General features: G+C 39.7%; 3 protein-coding genes and 1 long non-coding RNA gene across 6 annotated transcripts in view; 1 reads left to right on the forward strand and 3 right to left on the reverse strand.

The window, feature by feature from the left end:
* Nucleotides 1-27,039, forward strand: part of LOC110360675 (uncharacterized) — a 129,918-nt gene that overhangs the window by 3,460 nt on the left and 99,419 nt on the right. For all 3 annotated transcript variants that reach the window (XR_010467839.1, XR_010467837.1, XR_010467838.1), the window contains exon 3: nucleotides 2,387-2,446. This is a non-coding gene — a long non-coding RNA (uncharacterized LOC110360675). The remainder of the gene's footprint in view (nucleotides 1-2,386; nucleotides 2,447-27,039) is intronic.
* On the reverse strand, nucleotides 9,025-9,996 carry LOC102084903 (olfactory receptor 5AR1). Its single transcript, XM_005505144.2, has one exon. The coding sequence runs from the start codon at nucleotides 9,994-9,996 to the stop codon at nucleotides 9,025-9,027; it is 972 nt and encodes a 323-aa protein (XP_005505201.2).
* LOC102085093 (olfactory receptor 6Y1) lies at nucleotides 17,897-18,832 on the reverse strand. The gene has a single exon (XM_005505145.3). The coding sequence runs from the start codon at nucleotides 18,830-18,832 to the stop codon at nucleotides 17,897-17,899; it is 936 nt and encodes a 311-aa protein (XP_005505202.2).
* LOC102085273 (olfactory receptor 6B1) lies at nucleotides 23,317-26,333 on the reverse strand. The gene is made up of 2 exons (XM_005505146.3): nucleotides 25,318-26,333; nucleotides 23,317-23,421 (listed from the first exon to the last, which is right to left on the reverse strand). The coding sequence occupies exons 1-2, from the start codon at nucleotides 26,233-26,235 to the stop codon at nucleotides 23,317-23,319; spliced, it is 1,023 nt and encodes a 340-aa protein (XP_005505203.2). The 5' UTR covers nucleotides 26,236-26,333.

Consider the following 27,039-nt stretch of genomic DNA (forward strand, 5'->3'; position numbering starts at 1 on the left):
TTAATAGGTGTAATTCCTCGGAATTTCCTTTCTAGTGTTTTCTTCAGAAAATCCTTCATGTTTTGTTCCTCAGGCTAGACGTTATGGGTTTTAACATGAAGATGAAAAGACAGTACAACATGGACACTAATTTGATGTAGTCTGGTAAAGAACAGTCAGAAGGAATGGCATATATTTTGAATGTTTTGCCAAAATACAGCACTATTGCTGTAAAGTGGGAAGCACAGGTACAGAAGGCTTTTCTTCTGCCTGTATGAGAAGTGATCCTCAGGACGGCAGAGATAATATTGCAGTAGAACACTTGGATGACACAGCTTACAGCAATAATAAAGGAAGAGGAGAAGGAGAAGAGCACAATCTTATTGACATTTCAGTGCAGAAGAGCTATGGGAATGGCAGGAACTCACAAAAGTAGTGATCAACCTGACTGGACCCATAGAAGTTCAGCTGAAAGATTAAACTGCTGTGTTTAAACAGCCACAAAGGCAGGAAACCAGAATCAGTGGGTAACACTCCCTGAGCTATGATAGTCTGGTGGAGCAGAGGATTGCAGATGGAGGTGCAGCCGTCTTAAGACACAGACACAAGAAGAAAGCATTCAGTAGAAGCAAGGAGTCCTCCAAAGAAAAACTGAGTTGCATATCTGTTATAAGAAATGGCTTTGTGCTCTCACCAGGACTCTGGGGGCAACACTGCTGGCATAACAGACGTCTATGAAGGCAGTATTACCAAAAAAGTAGTACATAAGTGCAGTGTGGAGTTGTGAACTGATTGTGATCAGTCCCATATTCCCCACCCAGCTGCAGTATAGATTACTGAGATTTAAAAAAAAAAAAAACGAAGGAGGGGGGAGAGAGATTGAAGAGAGAGAATTTACATGCAGAGTACACGCATATACTCCCAGGAGTACAAATTTGTCTGGGGAACTATGATTGTCCAGAGTGAGCTGAAATTATAGAGAAGTGAAAGTGTTACAGGCTGAAGGTGACATACACAACTCTTCCAAATCCAGTATGAGCCAGCGTGCAGAAACAAAAATAGATACAGAAAGCTGATTTGATGACCCTCCTCAGATCTAGCCCTATATGTCTGTATTTCTTGGAAAGCAGGACTTCTGGAAGCACTTGCCAAGAAAAGCCTTAGGTTAGCAAGGCATTACACTATCTTTAAATCAAAGAGAAAAAAAGATTCCTTAGCCGTGGTGCATCTTCCTCTCAAGAAGAGGGTATAGCAATATCTGCTTCTCTTTTGATCTAATCATACTGTTGTTGTGGTTATTTTTTTTGGGGGGGGGGGGTGTTTGTTTTTTGAACAGAATACACTGTGTTCTTCCATTTACCTCCCTTAACATCAAAGAAGGGATTGCATATGCCCAACCATTTTAGTTATCTTGATCACCTAAGACAAGAAACAAACACCTCCAGAATGTGTTGAGGTTGGACTGGATCATCTCTAGAGATCCCTTCCAACTTCAATATAAAGAGAGACATTGGAGAGATGGAAAAATAATTTGTAGAATCCCGTTTGAAAACACCCACTTTCCCTTCTTAAATAGCAGAGGAAGCAGTGTGCTAGACCCTTTACTAATGCAAGATGATTTTTGCTGCTAAAAATGGACATCACAATTCCCTTTGTCCCCCTGGACAGTTCAAGATTCTTCACCCTGTCATTATAGGGAAGAAATTACAGTGAAACTGGTACAAACAGAACCTGGGGGAAAATTGCTCTTGCAATGAATGCAGGTGTCTAAGAACAGGTTAAAAATGTATCAACCTAAACAAAACATGGAAATGGGCTTAAAGAAGATATTTGGAAGAGTCAGATTCTCTCATAGTACAATTTTCTATCTGATTCTAATTCTGACTCTAGACAGACAGACCAACAAAGAGAAAGACAGCTATCTAGTTAGAGAACTGGCTGGACTGTGGGCATGAATGTGTGATGTAGAAGACTAAATTTTAAACATAGAGAGATGATCCAGGATTAAATTGTTACTGCAGTAAAAGCTAATCTAAGGTGTTCTTGAAGCGGAGGTTGCACATTAACGACACAGTATAACTAACTTGCCAGAATGAGTGAACGTCAACTTCCTGGAATTTCCTTTGAGAACACAAATCCCTGATTCAATGCAGCTCAAGAATATGCTGAATAATTACCCCCAAAGTTGAATCAAAGCAGTGTTAAAGATCTAGGGATGTTCTGGGGCGGAGGATGAAGACATGGGGATGTTAGAGTTGATGTCTATCTGAGTGTTATTTTCAGCAGATCTACCTTCTTCACAGGAGAGAAGCAGGTACATTACTGAGCATGAATTATCTGATCTTTTGTAGAAGCCATTGTAGAATCCAATGAATGACCCTCAAGTGCTGCCAATTTCTTATTCTAGATATCAAAACAAGATCTCAGTCTCAGCTGAGGATGTTCACATTGCAAACCACTCAGACTGGTGAGTGCCCCCACTAACCCCATGTCAATACATATTTCAAATGCATGACAAGTGAACCAAATGATTATTCAGTCCACATGCTCCCACCTACAGAGTTTTTCTTTCCCTTCCACTCTTCCTTTGTCTTCTGTCCCTTAGAGTCCTATTTCTCAATAATCTGAACAGTTACTGCATTGTTTCTTTTTGTGTGTTGTTTTGCTTGCTGGGTGAAGGGAACACTTCCACTTAGAAAAGAATAAACTAAACAAATAAGTATTTCTTGAAATGGTGTTTCTGTATTTCCCATGGATACAACTTTCAGGAAAGTCTTGGTGAATTCTGTCTCTGCTTTTAACTGAAAAGGGCTCCCCTAAGTGCCCAGTTGTTAAAGATCCTACTAAGACAGGATAATAATAACAACAAATAAATATAATAAATGGTAAGCAGAGGCAGCGCTACATTACTCCAACATACACCAGAGAAACTGAGCAGAATACACGGAAAATGCCTTATGCAGTTGACTGCAGAGGCTTGTCATCCATCCCTTCACTGGGCAACCTATGTGAGAGGAAGGAAAAGGATATATCTTGACCCTGGGAGACTAAGGGAAGACAAGATTCTTATTTTTTACTAGAAGAAAGAGGCATTGCCTAAGGACACCTCTTTCTTTGGAAATACAAAATATTTTTCTGTCTGTATAACTCTAATTGCTGGCCTACTTGAAAAGATCTAGTCCCACCACCTTTCCCCCTGTAGCAAAAAGTGTTGGTTCTACTGCCTCTGTTTGCACCTAAGAGGCAAGAATTCCTTGGAGAAATTGACAAATTGCCTCTGGAGGAGAAAACACACTTGTTACTCAAAGGTGTTCTCTCAGGGATGTACCTTCACAGGGAACACATGATCATGGTGTTTGCAAAGGCTCACGTGGAAATGCAGTAAATTAAGCATGAGTTCAGGCTGGAGGGCTCAGAGTATCAAAGCTTGGTCATTCCTGCAGCAGTGTAGGCTCTACCTAGCACAACTTGCTTTCACTGGAGTGGAAACCATGAGCATCCTTATGTGACATCCAGAAGGTTGTCATAGGTTAAATCCTTTACGAGGACGTTGCTATGTCCTGAGGGCTGCAGCTGCAGAGACCTCCTAGCTGTGGACTCAGGAGTGAGTGGATGGGAGGAGGGAATTACATTGACCTAGCTGACTTATAGAGACATTTGACAGTAAGGCACCTAACTTAACAAATCTGAGGATGTGACTTGCTCCAGTTACCTAAGCATAGGTTCTCAGTGATCTTTGAAGTACCTTGGATATCCTAGCAGGTCTCCATCTGTCATTGCAGAAAGGCAAAACACTCTATCATTTCTGTTTCACATCCAGCAATGCCATCTTGATGTCTCAAATTTCATAAGGCCTGCCAAAGTGAATGTGGCATCTACGTATGGAAGCTGTTCTGAGTACCTATTTTGTCACATCTAGTCTGTACAGTCATTTTAATTCAAGGTGAGCTGAATATTTACTTCATTGGGATAAATTGGATCTCTATTATTTGAAATGGCTCTCTTGATATTTATATAGCATGTAGATAACTACATTTCGTTTTCTTAATTCAGTTGTCTTAATCTTACACAAACTTATCTCCATCTTTTTAAATGTTAGTTTTCTAGTCTAAGCTCATAATTGAGCTTCTTTTAATAGGCAATGAAAAAGGCAATGATCAAAGGTCTTAAGAATATGCCCCCTGAGGACAGACTGAAGGAGTTATATCATTTCTCCCTGGAGAAAAGAAGGCTCAGGAAGGACCTCATCACAGTATTTCAAAGGTTACAAAAAGGATGGAGGCTCTGTCTTCACGAGCAGATCAGTGGCAGTGGGCACAAGTCACATGGGGAGAGGTTTAGTCTTGGCGTAAGAAAGAATTTTTTTACAGTAAGGACAATCATTTACTGGAATAACCTCCCCAGAGATGTGGTAGCGTATTGGACAGGATGCTAAATAGCCTAATTTGGGCTCCCTTTCCCCTGAGAAGTTGGACCAGATCTTTTGAAGTGCCTTCCAACTTGGGCTGTTCTATTATTCTACAAGTACCTTTACAGGAGAATTCAACCCCTCAGAAAAGCTGACTTTAAATTGTGTGTTATTGTTGTAGTTTAACCCCAGCTAGCCACTCACTCGCCTCCAACACGAAGTGGGATGGGGGAGAAAATTGGAAAGGAAAAAAAACTAATGTTTAATAGAGCAGCAAAGGAAGAGATGATGATGATAATAAAGACAATATAGAAAACAAGTGACACACAATGCAGTTGCTCACCACCCACAACCTAGTAGTCCATTCACTCCTGAGCAGTGGCATTTGCCCCTCAGCCAACTCCAGTTTATACAGTGAGCATGATGTCATATGATATAAAGAATATCCCTTTGGCCAGCTTGGGTCTGGTGTCCTGACTTTGCTCCCTCCTAGCTTTTTGTGTGCCTGACTAAGCATGAGAAGCTGAAAAGTCCTTGACTATTTGGCAACAACCAAAACATCACTTTGTTTTCAACATTCTTCTCATACTAAATCAAAGGCATATCTACTAGAAAGAAAATTAACTCTATCCCAGTCAAAACCAGGACATTCCACCGTTATTCCATACCATTTATATCATGTTCAGGTCTTACACTACCCAATACATTCTCATTACCCACCATTACCATTCCTTTCCTTTGATATAATACACAGTTATCATTCCCTTGGTCTATGGACTACACCCATGAAATGTCTATAAAATGTCCACAAAATGTCCATTGAGTTCATTTAGTCCGTGACGTTGGGTCCATCTGTTACGGTGTTTACTCAGGACAGGAGAGGTGGCATCTTACTGTGCACCAAAGCCAGCTCAGGCCAGGTCACTGCTGCATCCAAAGTTGGTAGCTGGTATGTCCAGTGCAGTCCATGCCCACAGTCTGTGGATTGAAGATGTTGATCTCATGGAAGTTGCTGGACGCTAGTTGCTGAAGCCAGTTCTAGTTCCATCATTACTGCACTTTGCTTGGTTTTGTCAAAGATCATTCTTCAATAATCTGGATGGTTCTTACTATAATACTGTTGATATGGCATGTGCCCTGTTTCCCCAAAAGCAAGATAGGTTCTTATATTAATTTTTGCTCCATAATATGCCTTTTTTTACATGTGTAGTTGCCTGGGCACTATTTAAATTGACTTTTTAAAGGAACTGTAACAAGGGGTTATTTCTGGAGTAGGGCTTATATTTCAAGCATCCTCAAAAATCCTGAAAATCATGCTAGGGCTTATTTTCAGGGTAGGCCTTATTTTTGGGGAAACAGGGTAGCGACCATAGTAGTGATGACATACAGTATTATATAACAATTAACATAATATGATTCAAATCATTGGCTATTCTCACCCCAAATCAAGTCCCCTTGAGTTACACATCAGACTTCCCCATCCTTCTGCATTACTCACCAAGTGCACCCAGGTCCTTGAGCAAAACCAATCCCATGGATGGGTTTGCCCTTGCCCAAGGCCGGAATAACCCAGAATTCCTTCCCTAACATATTTTTCATGTGCACTACAGGGACTGTGTCTCCTTCTACGATATGTGGAAGCTTTAATTAGGCAGGGCCAGCTCAACTGGAAGATCCCTTAGTGTTGACTAGCCAGGTAGCTTTTGTAAAATGTGTATCTCAATGTTTGAATGTCACACCACCCATTGCTCTCAGTGTAGTTTTCAACACTCCATTGTTCAATTGTCCTGGAAGCTGGTGCATGATAAAGGATGTTATATACTCACTCAATTTCATGCTCTTTGAAATAAGTGACCATGTTTTTTTTTTCAGAAATAAGTCCCATTGTCTGGCTCATTTTTTTTCTGAGGTGCCGTGTCAGCATAGGACTTGATTTTCAAGGCCCAGGGTAGTATTCCAGGTGGTCGTGTGGGGCATGGGATATGTTTCGAGCGTTGACTGTCCAATAACAACCAAAACATCGGTGTGTTATCAACATTCTTCTCATACTAAATCCAAAACACAGCACTATACCTGCTATTAGAAAGAAAATCCATATGTCATTTAGATAACTACAGATACAAGAGCTGTTTCATGACTACATAGGAAGAACCTGCCTTTGCCAAGCAGACTACTGATAGATCAAGAGGTGAAGGCCTTCTGAGTCTTAGTGACATAATCCATGAAGTTTCTTTGATATATGCCTCCCTTTTAGAGAAATCTCCCTGGTGTGTATAATTGTAATATCATCATGTAATATCCATCATTTAGGTGCTCAAAGCCCCCTTGGGAGTTTTAACTGCCCTTTTCTTCTGACATTTCTATATATATATTTCCCAGTTGATAGCCTACATCCTCATCAGCATCCTTCTCCTTCACAGCACTATGATTTCAAATGGATTAGATACTGTTAAACACTTTTTAGTGTGATGGGCATAGTATGCACCTTGTTATGCCTGAAACAATTGGTTCTGCAGCTTCTGGCAGGGAGGAAGAGGTAAGTGCTGCGGAGGCAGGACAGTATCTCTTCCTTGAGGTCTACCTACTGTTTGCAAAACAAAAGCACCAACCTTTGAGATAAAGGCATTAACCATTTTTGCACAAAAGCAGGGTCAGTCATTGATCACAACTAGCTAGGGGGAATTGCAAATGAACTAAAAAAACACAAACCAAACCAAAACCAAACAAAAATCAACTTCCCACTCGGGACACTAGTTGCTTGTGTTGTGTTGCCTCTTGCCCGCCACCCTGGGAACTACAGGGAGCCTCGCTGGATCGACCAATCTTCATAGTAGTAAAATCTTCTCTTCTGATATCAATCTCTCTTGTTTTTTTCTCTCTCTCTGTTTCTGACTTTATTCTGCACTCAAAAGGGTGAGTCGCTGCGAGTTTTGCTGTTGAAATCTTGTTAAATTTTATGATACAGCTTTCACCAATTCACTATTCATTGTAGTTCCGCTGAGTTTTCAGTAAATTCGTGATTTAACTGAACCTCTTGAGTTATTGTTTTTACTCCCAGTTACTGCACAGAGTATTTAAAAGTTAACCTTGCCCTCACCCCGCTGAGTGGGACGGAACATTCAGTTTAGACCAAACACCTTAGTATTTGGCTGAGGATCAGCCAAAAATTAGATTTCTGAAAATACCAGCTTCATACTTTTGACTAAAGTAGCATTTAAGATTTGTGTCTACAGGCTCTATCTGTATTATTAAATTAGCACCAGGAGTGTGTCTGGTGCCTGGGTCAAATAGCATGAAATGTGCATACCATTTAATGTTTTTTAACTACCTAGTGAAGTGGTAACTAGAAAGGACCTTTGGATGAGGCTTGAGGCAAATAGCTTGCTAGAAAATACTAACCTTCAGATGCACAGACCACCATTGTACCTGAACATAGATATCTGAAAGTGGAGCTGCATTCCATCCCAATGTCTTTAAATAGACAGTTTACATATGTTTTCTACTAGTTTAGATCCTTTGGAAGAGTAGTGGGCACTGAAGTTATGATAGTGGCCAGTATAAAATGTTCATAGAAATACGTGCTCATCACAGAGGGATATTCCTCTGGTATTTTCTCCATCAGTTTAGGATGGTTCTGTATGCATGGGAATATTGTTATCTTCATTTGAGTTCATAGTATGGATTCCTTTTATATCAGAACAGAGGAAAACATAACTGGTTCATTTTATTCTTTCATTTATTTTAAAGAGATCTTACTTCTTTTGAGTAGGACGTTAACAAATACTAAATTTGAAGAACTACTTTATTTGAAAGCTAATTTTTGATTTCTAATCAGCCCTATCATTTATCTTACGTTGCAACATAATGAGAACTGAGCAGTCTTCTGTTAGGATAGTGCTTACATGGTGATTCTTCATGCTATGTCAGGTTGCATTGTTACAAGCTTATCTATTACAGAGAAATAACTCCTGTACTGTCACAAACTACAAACACTCATGCAATCATGCACATGTAATATATTACTTATATTAATTTTTTGGTGGTTTTGTTTTTTGGGTCAGTTGGTTGGTTTGTTTGTTTCTTCCTAGGGAACACTTTAGTCACAATATTTCAATTGCCCCTTGTTTGATGGTTGGAACCTCAATTTCAGTGGTTCCATTAATTTCTGATAGAAGTGATTAAACACAAAGTAGAGAAAAAGTAGCTTAAAAATCGAGGAGCCACAGACAAATACATCATTCAGTTCACTCGTGATCAACCTAATTTATCTTTGGTTGTTTACAGTGAGAATGTCTCCACCTGAACTGGCTGTGTTCCAATGCATAGAAATAAGGCACTACCAGAGTCTAAATTTTATGTCCTGTTTAAGATGTCTAACAAACACTTTGGATTAATTATGGCTTTAAAATTCTTGTAGCTTTTGAGTGGCTATAAAAGGACTGTGTATTACATCTTGGGCAGATTGTAAATGTCTAATATGAATCCATACCTTCCTCTGGTCTAATTCTCTTAGATTTCTTTTATACCTCCTGCTTTCATCCAGGACACTGACCATCAACAATCACAAAAGACTCTCAAAAGCAAGCCCTGATGTCCCTTGATGTCCCTTGTTTGACATTCTAAACATCCATCTGTAGCTAATTGGACACTGTGGTCATTCTCATCCTTAGTAAAGGTACAAAAAAAACCCCTTTCTTTTTAAACTTTTTTTTCAGAGACTCTTTTACCTCCTTGTTTCGAAGGGTGTAGATAAAAGGGTTTAGCATAGGAATAACAATAGTATAGAGAATAGAGATGGCTTTGCTTTTGTTAGGTGAAGATGTAGCCCCAGGCTGAGCATACATGAAGAAAACAGTCCCAAAGAACAGGCAGACGGACAGCATGTGAGAAGAGCAAGTAGAGAATGCTTTGAGCCTGCTCTCAGCTGAAGGCATTCGGACAATAGTAATGATTATATAACCATAGGAGATAAAAACCACCAAGGCAGTGCCCACAATAATTGATCCACATAGAGCCAGCATTACTATTTCGTTGACAAGCGTGTCTGAGCAGGATGTGTACATCACTGCAGGAACATCACAGAAGAAATGGTTTATTTCTTTGGACCCACAAAAGGACAAGCTGAATGTAAAGCCTGTCTGGATGGTGCAATTGATGCAGCCTGACAGATAAGAGCCCACCACCATGAAAACACAAAGTCTTTTATTCATGATGATTTTGTACAGGAGTGGATTGCAGACAGCAGTGAAGCGATCATAAGCCATCACAGCAAGGAAGAAGGCTTCTGTTGTGCCAAAGAGAGAGAAGAAGAACATTTGAGATGCACAATCATTGTAAGAAATGATTCTTTTGCCCAGTGAGAATGTCAGTGCTGCTTTGGGAGTGATGACAGAGGAATAGCAGATGTCCAAGATGGACAAGTTCTCCAGGAAAAAGTACATGGGAGTGTGTAGCTTGGAGTCCGTTCTAATGATAAAGATCATGCAGGCATTTCCTATCACAGTGACAGCATACATTGTTGAGGAGAGAACGGAGAGAAGGAGTTGTGATCCTGGATGAGATGGGAACCCAACCAAAATGAACTCAGTTACCTTGGTCTGGTTTTCCATGTTTCCTTTAAGATGATGTTCAAATAAGAAATTAGGATGCAGTGGACTTCAGACACTTTGCCTGGAGAAACAATTAGATGAATAAGACAAACAATAAGATATATGAAATGTAAGAAATATGAAAAATAGAGAGACAGATGGAAAAAAATGGAAAATGGATTTATCTATCATATCTAAAGATTTTTCTAATTTATTAATTTACAAATGAGGCAATTACCCTATTACACTCTCTTCAGTGTAAAGAAATAATCTGCAAGCAGCACATCCAACCTAGTTTTAAGGTCTACTTTACAATCAATCAAGGAAAAGCATCTCATTCTAAAGTTAGTCAAAACAACTACTTCTGATGTAACTGGGCAGAAAAATCTCACCCTAAGATTGCGTCTAGTACAAAAAAGGTTTCCCTCCCCTCAGCAACAGAATAAATGAATACGCTTCTTCAGTTGAGGCAAAACAATTTTAAAAAATGTGAGCCAAGAAATCCATGAAAAAAGTGTGGATAATTTTAAGAAAAAAAGAAAACAAGTATTAGTAAGAAAAAAGGAAACACTTCTTTAGGTAAGAAAGTGACTTCTTTTTCTTTTCTTGAAATACTTAAAACCTTCAAAAGTGGAGATTTCTTAAATATTTTTTCTATTAAAATGTTTACTTCACACAGTATATGACTCCTAATTATGTGTAGTCATTTTGTTTTCATAAACTAGGTATCATTTCAGTTAGTCTCAGATATATACAGTGGGTTAATGCCTGCATTAGAACTAATACGTAGGTTACCTTTACATTCAGTGGATAGAAATACTCCCACTTTAGAGTATTTACCGCAGATAAATTTTTGGGGATAAGTAAAGGGACAGAACAGCACCTAACAGAAGACAAAACAGAAGAATGTTTTGGCTATTGCCAAGACTTATTTTCTCCAGCTGTGAGTGCAAAATAGCAAATGAAGGTCAGGACTTTAATTGGCAGCCCACCTGAAGAAAACTGAGAGATCCAATAAAGAACAGAGAGACCCCAGACCCTAATTTTGCAGTTTGCCTGGAATGATGCACAGGGGGTGCGGGCTTGGATTGCAGGGGTATAATTGCCCAATTTTTTTTCTGCTGGGAGTCCCTCTTCAGGAGGCACTGTCTTGAGCTGCTCTGTGCTGTACCTTGCAAATAAATTATTCATTTTAGAAGAATTTCTGGAATCCGTGCCTGAGTCTCGGCTACAGGAAACCTAGGGAGGAGGAACTTCTGTAACACTACAGCTTCTTCTATTGCCAAAGTTTCTTCTATTGTTGAAAAAGAGAAATAGCTACATCTGCAGTGTGATTCTTCTAGTCCTAACATACCTCTTTAAAATACAGAGGAAAAACAGTGCCCTAGAGCCATATTTCTTCATTAGAAAAGGAATCAAGCTAGCAAGAAAATGAGAAGAAAAGAGATTCCTTTATCTATAACAATATAAAGGAAAATGTCAAAATTGTCGGTTAGTAAGGTCAACCATTTCATGGCTGTGTATGTCTGTCCTAATTGTCCTTATTTTTAAATATTTATATTTATTCTGGTTTTATGTGTAACCATCAATGATTTAAATGTAACAGATACAAACTTATGAAAAAAAATTGATAATAGTAAAACATCTTTGCAATTGAAAGGTATCCTATATTCTATTTTTTTTTAAATAACATTTATAAATGTTAAATGACATTATAAATAACATTTATTACGTGTCTTTTTAAACAGACTAAGTTAAATCTAAGCTAAGAATGAAACTGCTGGAGATGCTTTTATAGCCAGTGAGAGGGGCACTTCAGGAAGATTTTTGATTCACCTGAGAGCCCAAGAAAACTCTGGAATTGTCTGTCTCTTTGTTGATCAAACAGAAAGTCCAGGATGACTAATGTAGACCCATCAAATACTGGCTTCTTGCTGATGGACTTACTTTCCAGAAGAAATAACGGCATTCATAAGTCCTGTTTACTCTAAGTGCTGTGGAATAAAAATAAAAACACAACTATTTTTAATCCAGTTCTATCACTAAACTTAGCAAAGCAAAGCTCAGACTTCACAAGCCACAACACACGTACCTTGTAATATCGAGATTAAAGCCAGGTATGTTTTTTTGAATTGAGACTTCTTGAACACATTTCTAAAAACACTGAGTATTTTTTCTACTCAGCTGATTGTTCAATAGTCTCTTGGCAATCAGTAGTACACTGGCCTTTCATCTTGCTGGTTGTGAGCGCATTCCCCTTAGCGTGGTGCTCATGTATACTTGAATGGGTGTGCACAAAAACACTAGGGATTCAGCTTCTAGCGCCTTAGATCTTCACAGCAGACATCTAAATCTCCAGTGAGATATTTTTCCCTTGTGCCATTTGTCTTTGCCTGGAAAAGAAGAGAAACCAAGAAGAAAACCCAAACAATAAAGTGTAAGTCTTTTACCTCTACTTTTTTCACTGTTTCTTATGCTCCTTTTTGATTTATTTCCAATAAGAAAAACACTGTGGACCTAATCAAACCCTGCTAGCCATTAGAATCTGCTTCCTTCCAGAATACCAAACCAGAACAGACACCAGTGCATTTTTCCCAACCAGTGTGTTCCCTAGACAAAAACAAGTCTTCTCTGACTGGCAGGGAGAGAGTGCTCACCTCTTAAAACTTAGACATGATTCAGACGGCTGACACTGAGGCTGAGCCTCAAAGGGAAACTGACCTGGATTCCAGCAACCTCTCTAGGAAGAAAAAAGCATCTCACAACTCCTCTGTGGGTATCTCAGACACCCTAGGACATGCTGTTATTTTTCATCAAGCAAACGTGCCTTCTTTTCAGCATAGATGCTGTCCTGGTTTTGTTAAAAAACAAGTTTCTCTTTCAGTGAATTTGCCTGTCAGCTAAAGCTTCATATCATCTGCATTTTCCTGGAGAATCAGATCCATGTTTTGGTAAACACAGCAATGGAATGCGAAGTTATTGATAAGCATGGATGGACATCTCACGAGAGGGGCAACTAGAAACAGGTGACCAAGAAACTGACCAACGGAGTATAACATCCCATTCACATGAATACTTCATATAAAAGTGGGAGATCACGAGGATCTTGTCTCTCTTTTTCCCTTTTCCTTATGGCGACATTAGGAGAGGACCTGGCGAGTCGTCCCTGCGAACTGAGGCCAGTGACAGACTGAATCCAGCTCCGCTTGGCTGCAGAGTCCAGTCCAGGACTTCGGGTGCCGGTTCTGCAGTTGCTGAGACTTTTAAGATTGGTTTTGTATATTTTGTATTATTTTCTCTATTCTTATTAGCAGCATTAGTAAAACATTGTTAATTTTCCAGCTCTCTTCTCTCTGTCCTTCTTTCCCTCCCGATCACCTGTGCTGAGTGGGAAGGGGGAGAGGGAGGGACAAAAGGGGGAAAGTGGGGGAGGAGAGGAGGTTAACAATACACCTGCCAGGGTTATATTGTCACCCTGCAATCTAAACCCTCGACAGGAGCTTTGCATTAAGTTACAGTAAACTATATTATCTTCATTTTGAAGAGTGTTTTAAAATAAATCTACATGTTTCTCTCCTTTATAGAAGATCTTCCCTAATTTATGACTCATGATAGATCTACACCCTCTACAGCCATAGTATTTTACTTTTGCATATGTTCTCACCGGCTCCCTAAGGCAGATGATAAGACTAAGAGAGATAGTAAGGTTCTCAAGAGCTAAGATTGGACTCACAGTCTTATCAACATTACTTGTGGGAGGCGATTTATTTACAATAGTTTAAAGGCACCAAACCTTCAATTTGCAAAAGTGTTCATTATGAAAGCTTCCAGAAATAAACTTCTAGATGCAAGAGAGAACTTGCATACTCACAAAGTTTATGTTTGTATAATACTTGTTTGTGTTCTCTTCTTTCCAAAGGACACTTAGGCACCCCTGTAGAATAGGTAATCAATTATTTGTTTCAGGTTATCTAACCACATCATTAAAAAAACCCATAACAATTGGACGATAATCTTCTTCACAGTGTATTTGAAGGATTTTCTTCACATAATTTCATAGCAATCATTTTCAGATCAATACTTTAAAACCAGCCAACCTGTGTAGCCAAATAACAGTGTCAGAGGAGCCACACACCTTCAAAATTCAGTATTTCCATGGAAATCTCATTAAGGAGTACTGAAATGCTATGGTTTTCATAGAAAAACTGAAATAAGGGGAGAAACAGATTTGGTGATCATTGGTGTATAAATGCTTGAATTTACTGTAATCAGAATAAAAGCAGGCTTCACAATGTACTGATTTTGTCTGGAACAGAGTTCAGTTTTTAATTCTAGCTTTTGTGGGGCCATGTTTTTGATTTGTGCTGAAACAGTGCTGATAACACAGGAACATTTTGATTATTGCTGAACAGTACTTGCACAGTGTCAAAGCCTTTTCTTCTTCTCACACCACCCACCAATGACTGTCAAGGGGATATTTCATACCATAAGATGCCATGCTCAGCAATAAAAGCTGGGGGAAAGAAGGAGGGAGGGAGAATACTCAAAGTGATGTTTGCCTTCCCAAGTAGTCATTATGCATGACGGAGCCCTGTTTTCTTGGAGATGGCTGAACACCTGCCTGCTGATGGGAAGTACTGACTGAATTCCTTGTGTTGCTTTGCTTGCACGCAGCTTTTGCTTTACAGATTAAACTGTCTTTATCTCAACCCATGAATTTTGTCACTTTTACCTTCCTGATTCTCTCCTCTATTCCAACTGAGAGGGGACTGAGCAAGTAGGTATTTGGGGCTTGGCTGCCTGCTGGGGTTAAACCACAAGTGACACATAAGTCTGATGTAGACATTACAAGCTGTATTTAAATCTAGGAGAGAAATAGACACCTTTTGAGACTAGAAGAAATATCCTCTTGGGGGTGATAATACATGTCCATGAATAGTAAAGGAGACTAGGGTAGTTGGCTGAGATATCTAATTAGACGTTAGATTTAGGTATCTATTTCTTAGGTAGCTTTGGAGGAATCCCTGCTTATATATCGAACTATCTCTGTGGCTCTTGATTTGCTGGATTTATTTTGTTAGTTTGTTTGGCTCCTTTCCCACAGTATGGTTCATACTGTATTTTATTTTTACAATGCATGGATTACCTATTTCCTCATAGTAGATTTTCTGTGAATATCTGGAATAGTCAGCAGCTTACATCTCTGGTGAGTTTCCCAGTACGGTTATCTTGAAGCTGTTCTTGACACCTCTCCTTAAAACTGTGCTCAAGTCTTCAAAAAGTCTTGTTTGGATCGGTTGTATCCATGGCAACAGAATGCACAGAATAAGTTATTCCAGCAAGTGTTTCCAGGTTTCCTCCCTGGAAAGCTAGATGCTTCATTAACTGCACAGCCTGAAAAGGTAGCCTGCTAGTACAGAGCATACAATGTCAAAAACTATGGTCTTAATTATAAACTCAAATCCACATTTAACATGATCACATAGTTATGCACTCAGCTGACAGTTTTTCATAATGTTTTTATTTGTTTTTTACAGAGTATTACACATTTTGAATCACTGTGATATTCTGAGCATGGAGTAAATTTCTTAGAGGCACATTTTTACCTACAGAGACTTCTAACTGATAATCCTATTTTCTCATGGATAGGCAGTATTTAACTCGGATGTATCAGATGTGTCTCTAGACTCCTTCATATTCAATGGGAAGACATAGAATCATAGAACGTCCTGAGTTGGAAGGGACACACAAGGACCATCAAGTCCAACTGCTGTCCCTGCACAGGACATCCCACAGTTCACACTGTGTGTCTGAGGACGTTGTCCAGTCTCTTCTTGAACACTGTCAGGCTTGAGGACTTGGACTGTAGTTTGTGAGCCAGAGGTTAAGGTCATGACTCCTGCTGGAATACTGCTGGATCCAGGGCTCATGCAGCCTGAAGGAAACAGTGAAGTGTTCCGTTGTTGTGGGGGAGTAATTTAGGGTTCTGCTTACTGCAGAATAATGTTTAGATTTCTTAAAGAGAAGCACGACATTAAAGAGTTCGATGGTGGGTTTGCTCTATTATTTACTGCATGGGGGAGATACACCAAGCCAAATGCTGCTGACCGTCTCTCCAGGAGCCTGTACCCATTCATGAAGCAAACGTTCAGGTGTGTTCCCTCCCTGATAACCGTTCACTCTGGAGTCTATGTTTTAAGCTCCAGCGGCAAACTGTCAGGTGAGGCCTGATAACCGTACGCAGAGCAGACTTTCAGGAAACAAATTTCTCAGGAAAAAACAATAAAAATAATGGAGTAGAACAGCAGGAGGGCTGACTCAAGCTGGTACCTGTGCAGAGGTCCACCCGAGCATAGGAGACCATAGACTTTTATATCTTTGCAGACCATTCATACCATGATTCAGTCCAATAGCAATATTTCACTGTGGATCTTCTTGCTTCTCGTTGGATCTTTTCTGCTGATTCCATGTGGACCTCTGTTTTGTTCAGCTATAAACATTGTTTATGGTCCGTAGCCTGGCAGTTAGTGTTTTGTCTAAATAAATCCTTCCTTATGAGCGAAGTGCAAAATAGGCCCCGTTTTGCAGATGTCTGTAATGTCTCCGTGTTAGCCTTGGATCGTTATTTTTCCCAGTCAGCTCCATTTTTCCTAGCAAAGTGCAAACTAGACCGTATCTTGCAAGTGTTCGGTGTAGTTTGTAGTTCCTTTTGGTGAATATGAGCAGAACTTTACAGCTCAAAATTGTAGCAAATCCAGCTTACCAAGTAACATAAAGCAAAGAGCATATTAAAAATCATGCAACCTTATATCTCTAAATAATTCATTATATTTAGTGTGCATCTTCTCAAGCTAAATGATTAATATTAAACTTGAATTGGGCTCATCCACTGACCTCTGAGTAGTAAAACCATTGCCACACAGCTCACTTACTTAGCAGGGAGAGCTCACAGTGGCTTATCCAGGCTGTTGTATTTATAGAATGAAGTGGTTGACTCGTAGTCAAATTGCACACAGTAGGAAAAGTCTGCACGAGACTCCCTGTGCCCACAAACCCTCGGTGTTCAGTTCCCGTTCTGCTTCCCTGTGGGTCTCCTGGCAGGAGTTCTTGGCCTGGTTACGGCTCAGGCCCTTCCCTCCTCTGGAGCCTGGACCAAACTGCTCTGGTTTGGCTGGGGGAGCAGGGGGGTGGTCGAGTGCATCCGCCACATCTATCCTGTCAGTTGTGTCTGAATTTCTTCTTCAAGTGATTTATTTCATGTGCCCTGGGGGTACAATAAGGTTATTCAGGTTACCAGGGATCTGGTGTGAACCAGAGGCTGAATCCAAGTGACACTGTAGCTATGCCACAGCGTGAGCTACTCACATTATATTCTCTCTTTTGCTATATTAAAAAAGTTTTCTCCTTCAGAGGATGATTCATTTTATCCTAAACTAGGTATTTAAGAAAGTTAAGATTACTTATCCTTATCCTGCCTCTTTTTTTTTGAGGGACAATAACAGAATCTCAGAGTAAAAAAAAATCAGATGTCTATATCTGCATTTTACATGCCTTTTACAATCCCAGAAAATGTTTTCTGGACCTAGTAAATTATCTAGGGCAAACAAAATCTGAGGTTCAGTTTCTAGCATTGCAAAACCCATTTAAAACTGGAGCAGTTGTTCAGCTGAGACCTGTGAGAAAAGCAGGCAGCATAGAGTCATAGGGGGTAAACAAACAAGCAAAAAAACTCCCAACCCCAAACCATATTATGTATATAGATCAAATTTAGATTTAGTCTAGTTCCATAATTATGGTTACTTGGTGCATGGATAGGAGAGTTTCAGTTTAGCATGGTTTAAGGTCCGGACCTTGTGGCTTCAGTTCATCAGCACTGCCACGTGATCTTCATGAGCAAAACCAGAAGTCTTTCGTTGATTTCTTAGGTATATCTTGTGCAAGTAAAAGTCTTCCTCAGGGCAAACCTGACTTCTTTGTTTCTAAGACAATATATGAGAGGATTCAGAAGTGGCACAACTACCGTGTACAAGACAGATACCAACTTGTTAGCATGGTAGGTATACATGACCTTAGGGTGGGCATAAGTGAAAAGAGTGGTGGAGTAGAACAATATCACTACAGTCAAGTGGGAGCTGCAGGTGGAAAAAGCCTTTTGCCTCCCCCGAGAAGAAGGGATCTTCAGCATGGTGAATATGATGCAAATATAGGAGGTAACCACAGTACACAGAGGCACCATGATGACGATCAGAGCCAAGATGAAGTCCACTAGCTCAGCTAAAGAGGAATCACTGCAGGAGATATTCAGCAGGGGTGAAATATCACAGAAATAGTGATTGATTTTGTCTACACCACAGAATGAGAGCTGGGCTATAAAGCTCAGCTTGATGGAAGAAGTGATCAAACCACACATCCAACAGGCAGCTGTCAGCTGAGCACAGAACTGATGATTCATGATGAGAGAATATTGGAGAGGTTTGCATATAGCCAAGAAACGGTCATAGGCCATAACAGCTAACAGAATATACTCAGTACAAACAAAAGTAACAAAGAAATATAACTGTGTCATGCACCCATGGAATGAGATATTTTTATCTTGAGAGAGGAAATCTATGAGCATCTTTGGCTCAATGACAGAAACATAGCAGATCTCTAAGAAAGACAGATTTCCTAGGAAGAAATACATGGGTTTTTGCAGACTGTGGTTAGTTCGGATTATGAGAATAATAAGGAAGTTTTCCAACACAGTCAATAAATAAGCCAGAAGTACAGCAGAGAAGAGGAGCACCTGTAGTTCAGCAGTGGTGGGAAAACCCAGGAGAATGAAATACATGACACTGGTTTCATTTCTCCCACCCATTCTGTACAGGAAAGATGAACCTTATCCACCTGCAATAAATTAATACAATGAAACCTAAGCAGACAGGCTTAAATTCATAACAGTATGTTACGCCACCACTTAAAACACTGTAAAGTTCCAATACTTTGTTGCTGGATTTCTAGAAATTAGTTGTGTTAAATTCATCTACTCAGTTCAGAATTATTCACTGTAAAATTGTAAACATGTTTTTTACTTTATATTTAATGGAAATAAACAGGCACTACCAGTCCTATCTCATCTAAGACACAGGTCTAAAATAATGCAGATGAATCGTGCTATCATGTTGTCCATCCAGTATAAAAAAAATGTTAGGTTATGAGCTTATAGATAGACAATTACATTGTCAAAGTTTTAATTCCTACATCTATACATTTCTAAAGTTACACCATGTGTGAACTGCGAGGGAAAGGTGAAGTACCAAAAGGATATATGCAATCTGATTTAAAAACCAGAAGGACCCTATTACAAGTTTCTATGGCTAGCTGTGAGGACACTGATATCTACATAAAACTTATTGACATACAAAGGTACACATAACGTCCCAGACACAGCATAATTGCAAGTTAATTGTAGTTCTGGGTCTGTTTCATTTGCAGCTAACTCAGATAATTTCTTCAAAAATAATAATACCTCAGCCTGTGCTATTGTTAGCAAACGAGACACATAACCACGGACGTAGTTATATGCGGTGCTTTTATTTCAGCACTGGGAAACCAGGGGTTCGCACCCAAAGCTGGCTTCAACTACTGATTCGAACTCTACTACATTTATACAGTTTTGGTTATATGCATATTCATTAGGGTTACAACGTATGTATTGCATATTCATCAGATTACACAACTATTTCACAGTATCAGTTGCAACACCTTGGAACTACTCTAAGCATGGGCAGTGTCCTCTGGTGGTCGTTCAGGGGGTCTTCAGGATGAAGTAAGAAGTCTTCTTCACCTGTGTACTTTTCACCTTTTCTCACCGCACATGCGCACTATTCCTGTATTCATTGTGAAATCATGTAAAATTCTTGGATTTCTTAGATGTGCATTCTCAGCACATCCTATCCTTTCAAGATAAGATAAGGACTAACTGAGAACTAACTTTCAGTTCTCTATTCTCAAACTAAGATAAGAACTTGTATACAACCTGTGAAACTTCAAGATAAGGTGAGAATCTTGGATACAGTTCACAAAAACAAAATACAGCTCCCGAGACTAGTTACAACTATAACACTATTAGAAACAAAACTGTTCTCAACCTTCTGTAATGGGAATTCAGAGAGGGATACACCACCTTAGTTGCTCCTGAAGAGTATGATCAATAGGGAACAGATGTAGGGTACGCTGTTGTGTCAGTTGCATGATTTATACCAACACAGATAAATCGACCACTTTATTTACCTTCAGTGCCTCATGAGATGTGACCTAGAAATTATAGATAACCTCCCAATGGAAGCAATCAGAGAAAGAGGAGAGATGCTATTGTTTCCCCTGTGATTCCATACAGGGTAGAATTAAAAAACTCTGAAAATGTCTAAGATTTTGTCTGAGACACTGAACAATGAAATACCACAAGCTGACATCTACTGATTTTTATAGGGCAGGGGAAGAAAAACACACCCAAAAAACAAAAGTAAAAAGCCCTAAAGCAGAGGATATGGCGTTGTGGATACATTGCTCACATGGTTTTGATTTACCGGCAATTTGAAATTATTTCTAATAGCAATTAATCACTTGCTGATTAATGAAGTGATTTAAAGCAATTTGATGGGATTTGTTATATTTAAAACAGCAACTTAATTACAGAGCTGAGAATGACAAGGGTCACACTATATTACAAAGAGAGAAATCAGATCACATAGACGTAATCATGCACAAAGATATATAGACAAAAACATAGACACACGTGAGTATTAATTCATGTATACTAAAATATATGTGGATACACATACATCAGTCAAAATCAGACAAAATTTCCCTCTTGAGTTTAGTGAATTACTTACTTTCAATGCACCAGCATTCTCAACAGATGATTGTTGAGCCTCAAGCAATCTATCTTCACCCACAGCTTTGCAGCATCCGTTTGTCCTGAGGTGACACTGAGAAGGCATCTCCCCTCAGAGTGAGGTGTGAAGTTGCAGCCCGTGGTGACCCCAGAGAGCTCAACAGGTCTCACTTTGAATTCATTGTTTATAGGGTCATAAGATTATAGGCTTTAGTCAGTATTTTTCTGCTCTAGCAACACATAGGACCAGGTAGTATTCTGGTGTTTTCCACCATTTGTCTATGTTCAGAACTTTTCAGATCATATAGTTTTTGCACCATCTTGCTTGAGCTACAGTTGAAGTAGCAGGGGAGCCACAGGTGCCCCAGGCTGTCGGAATTGATTGATCATTGCTACCTCTCCTAGGCAGAAGGGGTATCTTCTCCTACATGACAGAAGCCCCAAGACTGTGGAGGGAGTGCCTCAGTGCTCTGACTCACTGCATTTGCATAATTTGAATTGTTCTCCTGGACAAACCCAGCTTGCCCAGGTATCCGGATGGCCCAAGTGGCAGGAGGGCAGCTCCACAGAGAGGAATCTGGGGATTCTGGTCAAGAGCAAGTTGAACACGAGCCAATTGTGTCCCTGGCAGCCAAGAGGGACCCGTGTCCCGGTGCACCCAGCACAGCACGGCCAGCTGGGCAGGGAGGGGATTGTCCCGCTCTGCTTTGCGCTGGGGCGGCCTCACCTGCAGCATTCACTGTATGCAGGGCTGGGGACACAGGAGAAAAAAGGTATAAAGCTACTGAGGGAGTAAGAGTGGTCTTTGGGGCATGACATATACTCTGATGCTTGCATATGATTTCTGTGTACCCCAGGGTCTGAAGTCGCAGGAAGTCTTCATTAATCTCCTCAAGAACCAGGGAAAAGAAGGATTTAATAGAAAAAAGACCCCCAAAACAAATCCTGTGGCTGGAAGAGGCACTCCAAAGAGGAAGTCAGGCAGAGAATTCTCTTAGGAGCTTGTTCGATTGTTAATAGCCAAACATAGATTGTGTGTCTACAGTCAGAAGAATACTGCCCCAGTTCTCCTCCAAACTCTGAAGACAGTGATATTTTTACATTTTTACCTGAATGTTATTAGTTCAAAGTATTTGAACAAATGTGAGGGCATTGCTGCAATGTTCCAGAATGGTGTTTTGTGATATGAAATTGAGAGCATGTCGTACCCAGAAACTCTTGAAAAACTCTGCAGTTGTTCCATAGATGAAGGAGCCAAAATTAAAATAGTTTTCACAGAATCACAGAATCGACTGGGTTAGAAAAGACCTCAGAGATCATCAAGTCCAACCCTTGGTCCAACTCCAGTCCATTGACTAGATCATGGCACTAAGTGCCATGTCCAATCTCAGTTTAAAAACCTCCAGGACCGGTGAGTCCAGCAGCTCCCTGGGCAGCCATTCCAATGCCTGACCACTCTCTCTGCAGAGAATTGCTTCCTAATCTCCAGCTTAAATTTCCCCTGGCAGAGTTGAAGCCCATGCCCCCTTGTCCTATTGCTGACTGCCTGGGAGAAGAGCCCAATCCCCACCTGGCTAGAACTGCCCTTCAGGTAGTTCTAGAGAGTGCCGAGCTCACCTCTAAACCTCCTCTTCTCCAGACAAAACAAGCCCAGCTCCCTCAGCCTCTCCCCATAGGGCTTGTGTTTTGGCTGAGAGAGAATTATTTAGTTCCGAAAGAGAGCCTGCTAATGGATTTATAGTCTTAAAGTATGTGTGATAAAGGAAGGAGTCCAGGTTACTTGACAGAATAAGCTTCATAAGCATTATAAATCATTAATATATAAGCATTATAATACTTATAATACTTCTTAAGCACTTTGTGACCTGTCATGGGGATTAATCTCTATTTCCTTGAACAAATTGACTAGAATCATATATATCCACATAACTTATAGTGCATGACTCCTTTAGATTAAACTCCCATCCTAAGTACCTAAAAAGTTATTCTGGTCAATGAAGCTCTGGGCAATACAGTCTCTGTGAACTGTAGCCAAGGTGAGATACACAAATTCTACAGAATTGGCTCCAGATGGCCATCCTTAGGAAACTGGTCCCGCCTTTAAACTTAATCATCTTAACAGATCTCTAGACACTGTTTTTATATATATATTTAAACACCTATATATATATAAACACCTATTCAGTGTCCAGGACAGATACCTAATAATAATTTTGAGCACCCCAGAGTATTCATGGCACCTTATAGCAGTGATAGATATGATGCAGGTTCCATGTAAGGCCAGTATCATTCTAGAACAACTAGAGGATATCCAGGGTATACAAGGTAATTTCAAGAGGCACTAAGTACCCATGACTGTGCAGCTGATTCAAGTCCTAGAACTTCCTTGATAATGCTGAAATCTGAGACATCTGTTCCCACTTATGTGTTTAAACCTGGAGTCAAATCCCATTCACAAAGTTAGGTTAGATAAGTACAAACCAGCTGTACTGAGTTGCAGCCCTATTATTTACCTGTATAATTAAAGTAAGCATGACGTTTAACTTGTCCTCCAAATGGCATTTCCATAGCTATTAAGCACAGCTTGTCAATCAGGAATCAGATAATGGTTCTGCTGAACTGAGCTCATACTGGCTTGAGTCTATGTTGTTATTATGAATCTCATTCTTTCACAATAAAGTGTTATTTGTCTGTTTGTCTCTGTGTAAAGTCTATACTGACTACTTAGTGAATGTATGTGAGGACTATTCTGCAATGGAAAACTGGTTCTTTCCTCAAACAAAACATAGCAGTAATACTATAGTTCTGATCAGTTTAGAGCCCATTTGACTTGAATACAAGGATGAAACATCTCCTCCCTCTTACTCTGTCCACACGGTCCAATATTCCAAAACTATTGCAGCAGTCTTGACACCTTTACTTGGCTCATTTTGCCTCATTTTGTCTGCTTTTCATCCCTTATGTGCAGCATAGAAACTCGGTACCATATACAAAAATAAACATCATAGGCTGTAAGGTAATGCTTAACTTTATTATAAAAATCTTGAATGTTTAGATTAATTTTTAATGCAATTACATTTTTTTCCAGCCCAGTAAAGGGCCAAAGGAAGGCAATAGCATCCCAGGATCTTGTCTTTGGAAATGCAGGAATATTGCTTCTAACTGATTGAGACATCAATGTAGCTGCATCCGAAGTGTTTTAAACACAGCACCTTTCTAAATAAATAAATAAATAAATAAATACACAAGTAAATTGAAAAGGAGCCCTTAAATCAGCATATATTAAGATCCATGAGGTTAACTGGGGAGGTCACATTGCTGTGGTGGAACAGAGAAGTGGCAATGAACAGCACGTACAACACACTGGCAGAAGATCTGAGTGAAGAGATGCAAAAGCCTTTGGAGTAGGTCACAATCAAGGGACTGCTCATGGGATGGCCAGCCTGGTCAAGAGGGGCCTGGCCATAACGGTATCTGCATCTGACACTGTGGCATGTTTAGCAAAATGGCCACAGATCACTCCCTAGAGTAAATTAATTTAGTGGTGCAGATGTTGACAAAGGCAGCAGAGATGCAGCCACTCCTAAAATACACAAAATTCCCAAACACCTGTATGGTCATTCATGTTCAAACTAATATACAGTGACTTCAGGAGAGTTTATAAAACCACAAATTAATGAAAATGTCCTACTAAATGGTGGGGGGGGGGGGGGAAAAGTTATTTTATTTACAGTGACCAGGATTTAAAGTCTTAAATTTATTTGAAGTATTTATTCCAACCTTGCTTAAGAAGTTGGGCTTCTCCCATTCCAATGTGAACGCTTTCCTTTGGCTGTTACTCTCTTCCAGGAGGATTGATTCAGGTCCCTAAGTACAGGCTTCTTGTAGAATATGAAATACTGTGGAGTGCCTGAGACCTCCCCTTTTGGATAGGCAGATATGATACAGGAGCTGCAGAAGAAACTCTTCCTTTTAGCATCACATTTGTAGATGGAGCAGAATACCCGAGGTCTTTAAAACATTCGGCATGTGCCTATAGTTAGGCACATCCACCTCACCTTATCTGTCAGATGTTGCCCAGAATTGGATCACATGTTTTTAACAGATCATTTGAATTGTGTTCTCAAAGACACTGATGTATGATATTCTACCCATGTTCGGTGTTTTGTTGTTGTTGTTCCCTAATAGGCCTGTGTATCAAATCAGTAACTTCATTGTGCATAAGCCTTTACCAGAGAAGAAAGATCATTTGAAGGCAATAGATAGAAAGGTGATTTCTTGTTGAGGATAAGTGGCCATATGTATGCCTCAGTTTCTTTTGTTATCAGCATTATGATGGTTGCAGTTCTGTCTAAGTACAACATAAATCTTAAAATCTTTCCTTCTAATTCTCACACTGTCTGTAAGGAACTATCTTAATGGTGGACAGCAATAGATTGAGAGACTTTGGGGGCAGTCTGTCTGACACTGAAGGTTTTTTTCAAAGCCCCTTTAACCTCTTGGTTCCTCAGGCAGTAAATGAAGGGATTGAGCATGGGAGTTACAATAGTGTACACAATTGACACCAGCTTGTTTAAGTCAAAAGGGTGGATTCTCTTGGGCCGGGCATACATGAACAGAGTGGCTGAAAAGAAGATAATGACTACAGTGAGGTGAGAAACACAGGTGGAGAAAGCTTTCTTCCTGCCCTGTGCTGTGGGCATATGCAGGATCGTGCTGATGATGCATATATAGGACATAATTGTGACAGAGAGAGGAACCAGCAAGATAAGCAAGGCCAGTATGAAATCCACTATTTCAGCCATTGTCATGTCAGCACACGATATGTTCAGCAAGGGGCTGATGTCACAGAAGAAATGATTGATGACATTGGATCCACAAAAAGACAGTTGAGAGATGAAAAATACTTTCAGCATAGAGGCCAAGAAGCCAATGAGCCAGGAGCATGTGGCTAGTTGCACACAGAGCCAGTGGTTCATGATGAGTGGATATCGCAGGGGAATGCAGATGGCCACATAACGATCATAAGCCATGACTGCAAGGAGGACACATTCAGTACAAATAAGGGAGCTGAAGAAGTAAAGCTGGGTCATGCAACCTCCAAAAGATATTCTCTTGCTTTCAACAAGAAAATTTGCTAGCAGTTTGGGGACAGTGACTGAGATATACCAAGCCTCCAGAAAGGAGAGATTGCTGAGAAAGAAATACATGGGCTTGTGAAGCTGAAGGTTCATCTTTATCAAGATAATTATGAGTATATTTTCTAAGATGGTCAGCATGTAGGCCACCAGGAACATCACAAAAAGCAACATCTGAAGTTCCATGATAGCTGGAAATCCCAAGAGGATAAATTCCTGGAACTTTGTGCTGTTTTCTTGCGTCATGGCAAAGGGCGTAACATCAAGCTTCAAAGAAGAAGACAATAAAAGAGAAAAAAAAAAATGAAATAGTTTTAAAATCAAAGAAGTAGCAAGAAGAACCACACAGAAAGAAAGAAAAGAAAAGAAAAGAAGAGAAAAGAAAAGAAGAGAAAAGAAAAGAAGAGAAAAGAAAAGAAGATAAAGAAAAGAAAAGAAAAGAAAAGAAAAGAAAAGAAAAGAAAAGAAAAGAAAAGAAAAGAAAAGAAAAGAAAAGAAAAGAAAAGAAAAGAAAAGAAAAGAAAAGAAAAGAAAAGAAGAAAAGAAAAGAAAAGAAAAGAAAAGAAAAGAAAAGAAAAGAAAAGAAAAGAAAAGAAAAGAAAAGAAAAGAAAAGAAAAGAAAAGAAAAGAAAAGAAAAGAGAAAAGAGGAAAAATTATAATGATAAAAAAGGGAAAACATGAGGAGAGGGAAAAAAGGAACAGCATTATTACATGCAGATTGTGTACTATTTTGAAACTATAAGAACAAATTCAATAAGATATTTTGATATCTGGTTCATATTTGGTGGCCTAGGTTATTATTGAAATCCACCGATGTCGAAGGACCATATAAGAGCTGGATGCGGAGTTCTTTTTAACTTGCAGTGGATACTGGATATTCAGGCTGCCTCTGCATAACTTTGGCAACTGTACCCAGTTCTACAAAGACACATCATTCCCATCCAGTCTGTGGGGTTCAGCTTGGTACCCACTGTATTTTCCCGGCGTAGAAATCCTCATGATATTCAACAAATGAAACAGGCATTCCAGAGGGCAATATGTATTATTCT

The sequence above is a fragment of the Columba livia genome, chromosome 23 (assembly GCF_036013475.1).
Source record: "Columba livia isolate bColLiv1 breed racing homer chromosome 23, bColLiv1.pat.W.v2, whole genome shotgun sequence".
NCBI classification, from domain to species: domain Eukaryota; kingdom Metazoa; phylum Chordata; class Aves; order Columbiformes; family Columbidae; genus Columba; species Columba livia.

Excerpts from the sequence above, each read along its gene's own strand:
- LOC102085093 (XM_005505145.3), bottom strand. The coding sequence starts at position 18,832 with ATGGGTGGGAGAAATGAAACCAGTGTCATGTATTTCATTCTCCTGGGT.
- LOC102085273 (XM_005505146.3), bottom strand. The coding sequence starts at position 26,235 with ATGACGCAAGAAAACAGCACAAAGTTCCAGGAATTTATCCTCTTGGGA. Across the intron at positions 23,422-25,317 it reads CTTTGAAAAAAACCTTCAGT|CTATGGAAATGCCATTTGGA; the intron begins GTCAGACAGACT and ends TGTGCTTAATAG.
- LOC102084903 (XM_005505144.2), bottom strand. The coding sequence starts at position 9,996 with ATGGAAAACCAGACCAAGGTAACTGAGTTCATTTTGGTTGGGTTCCCA.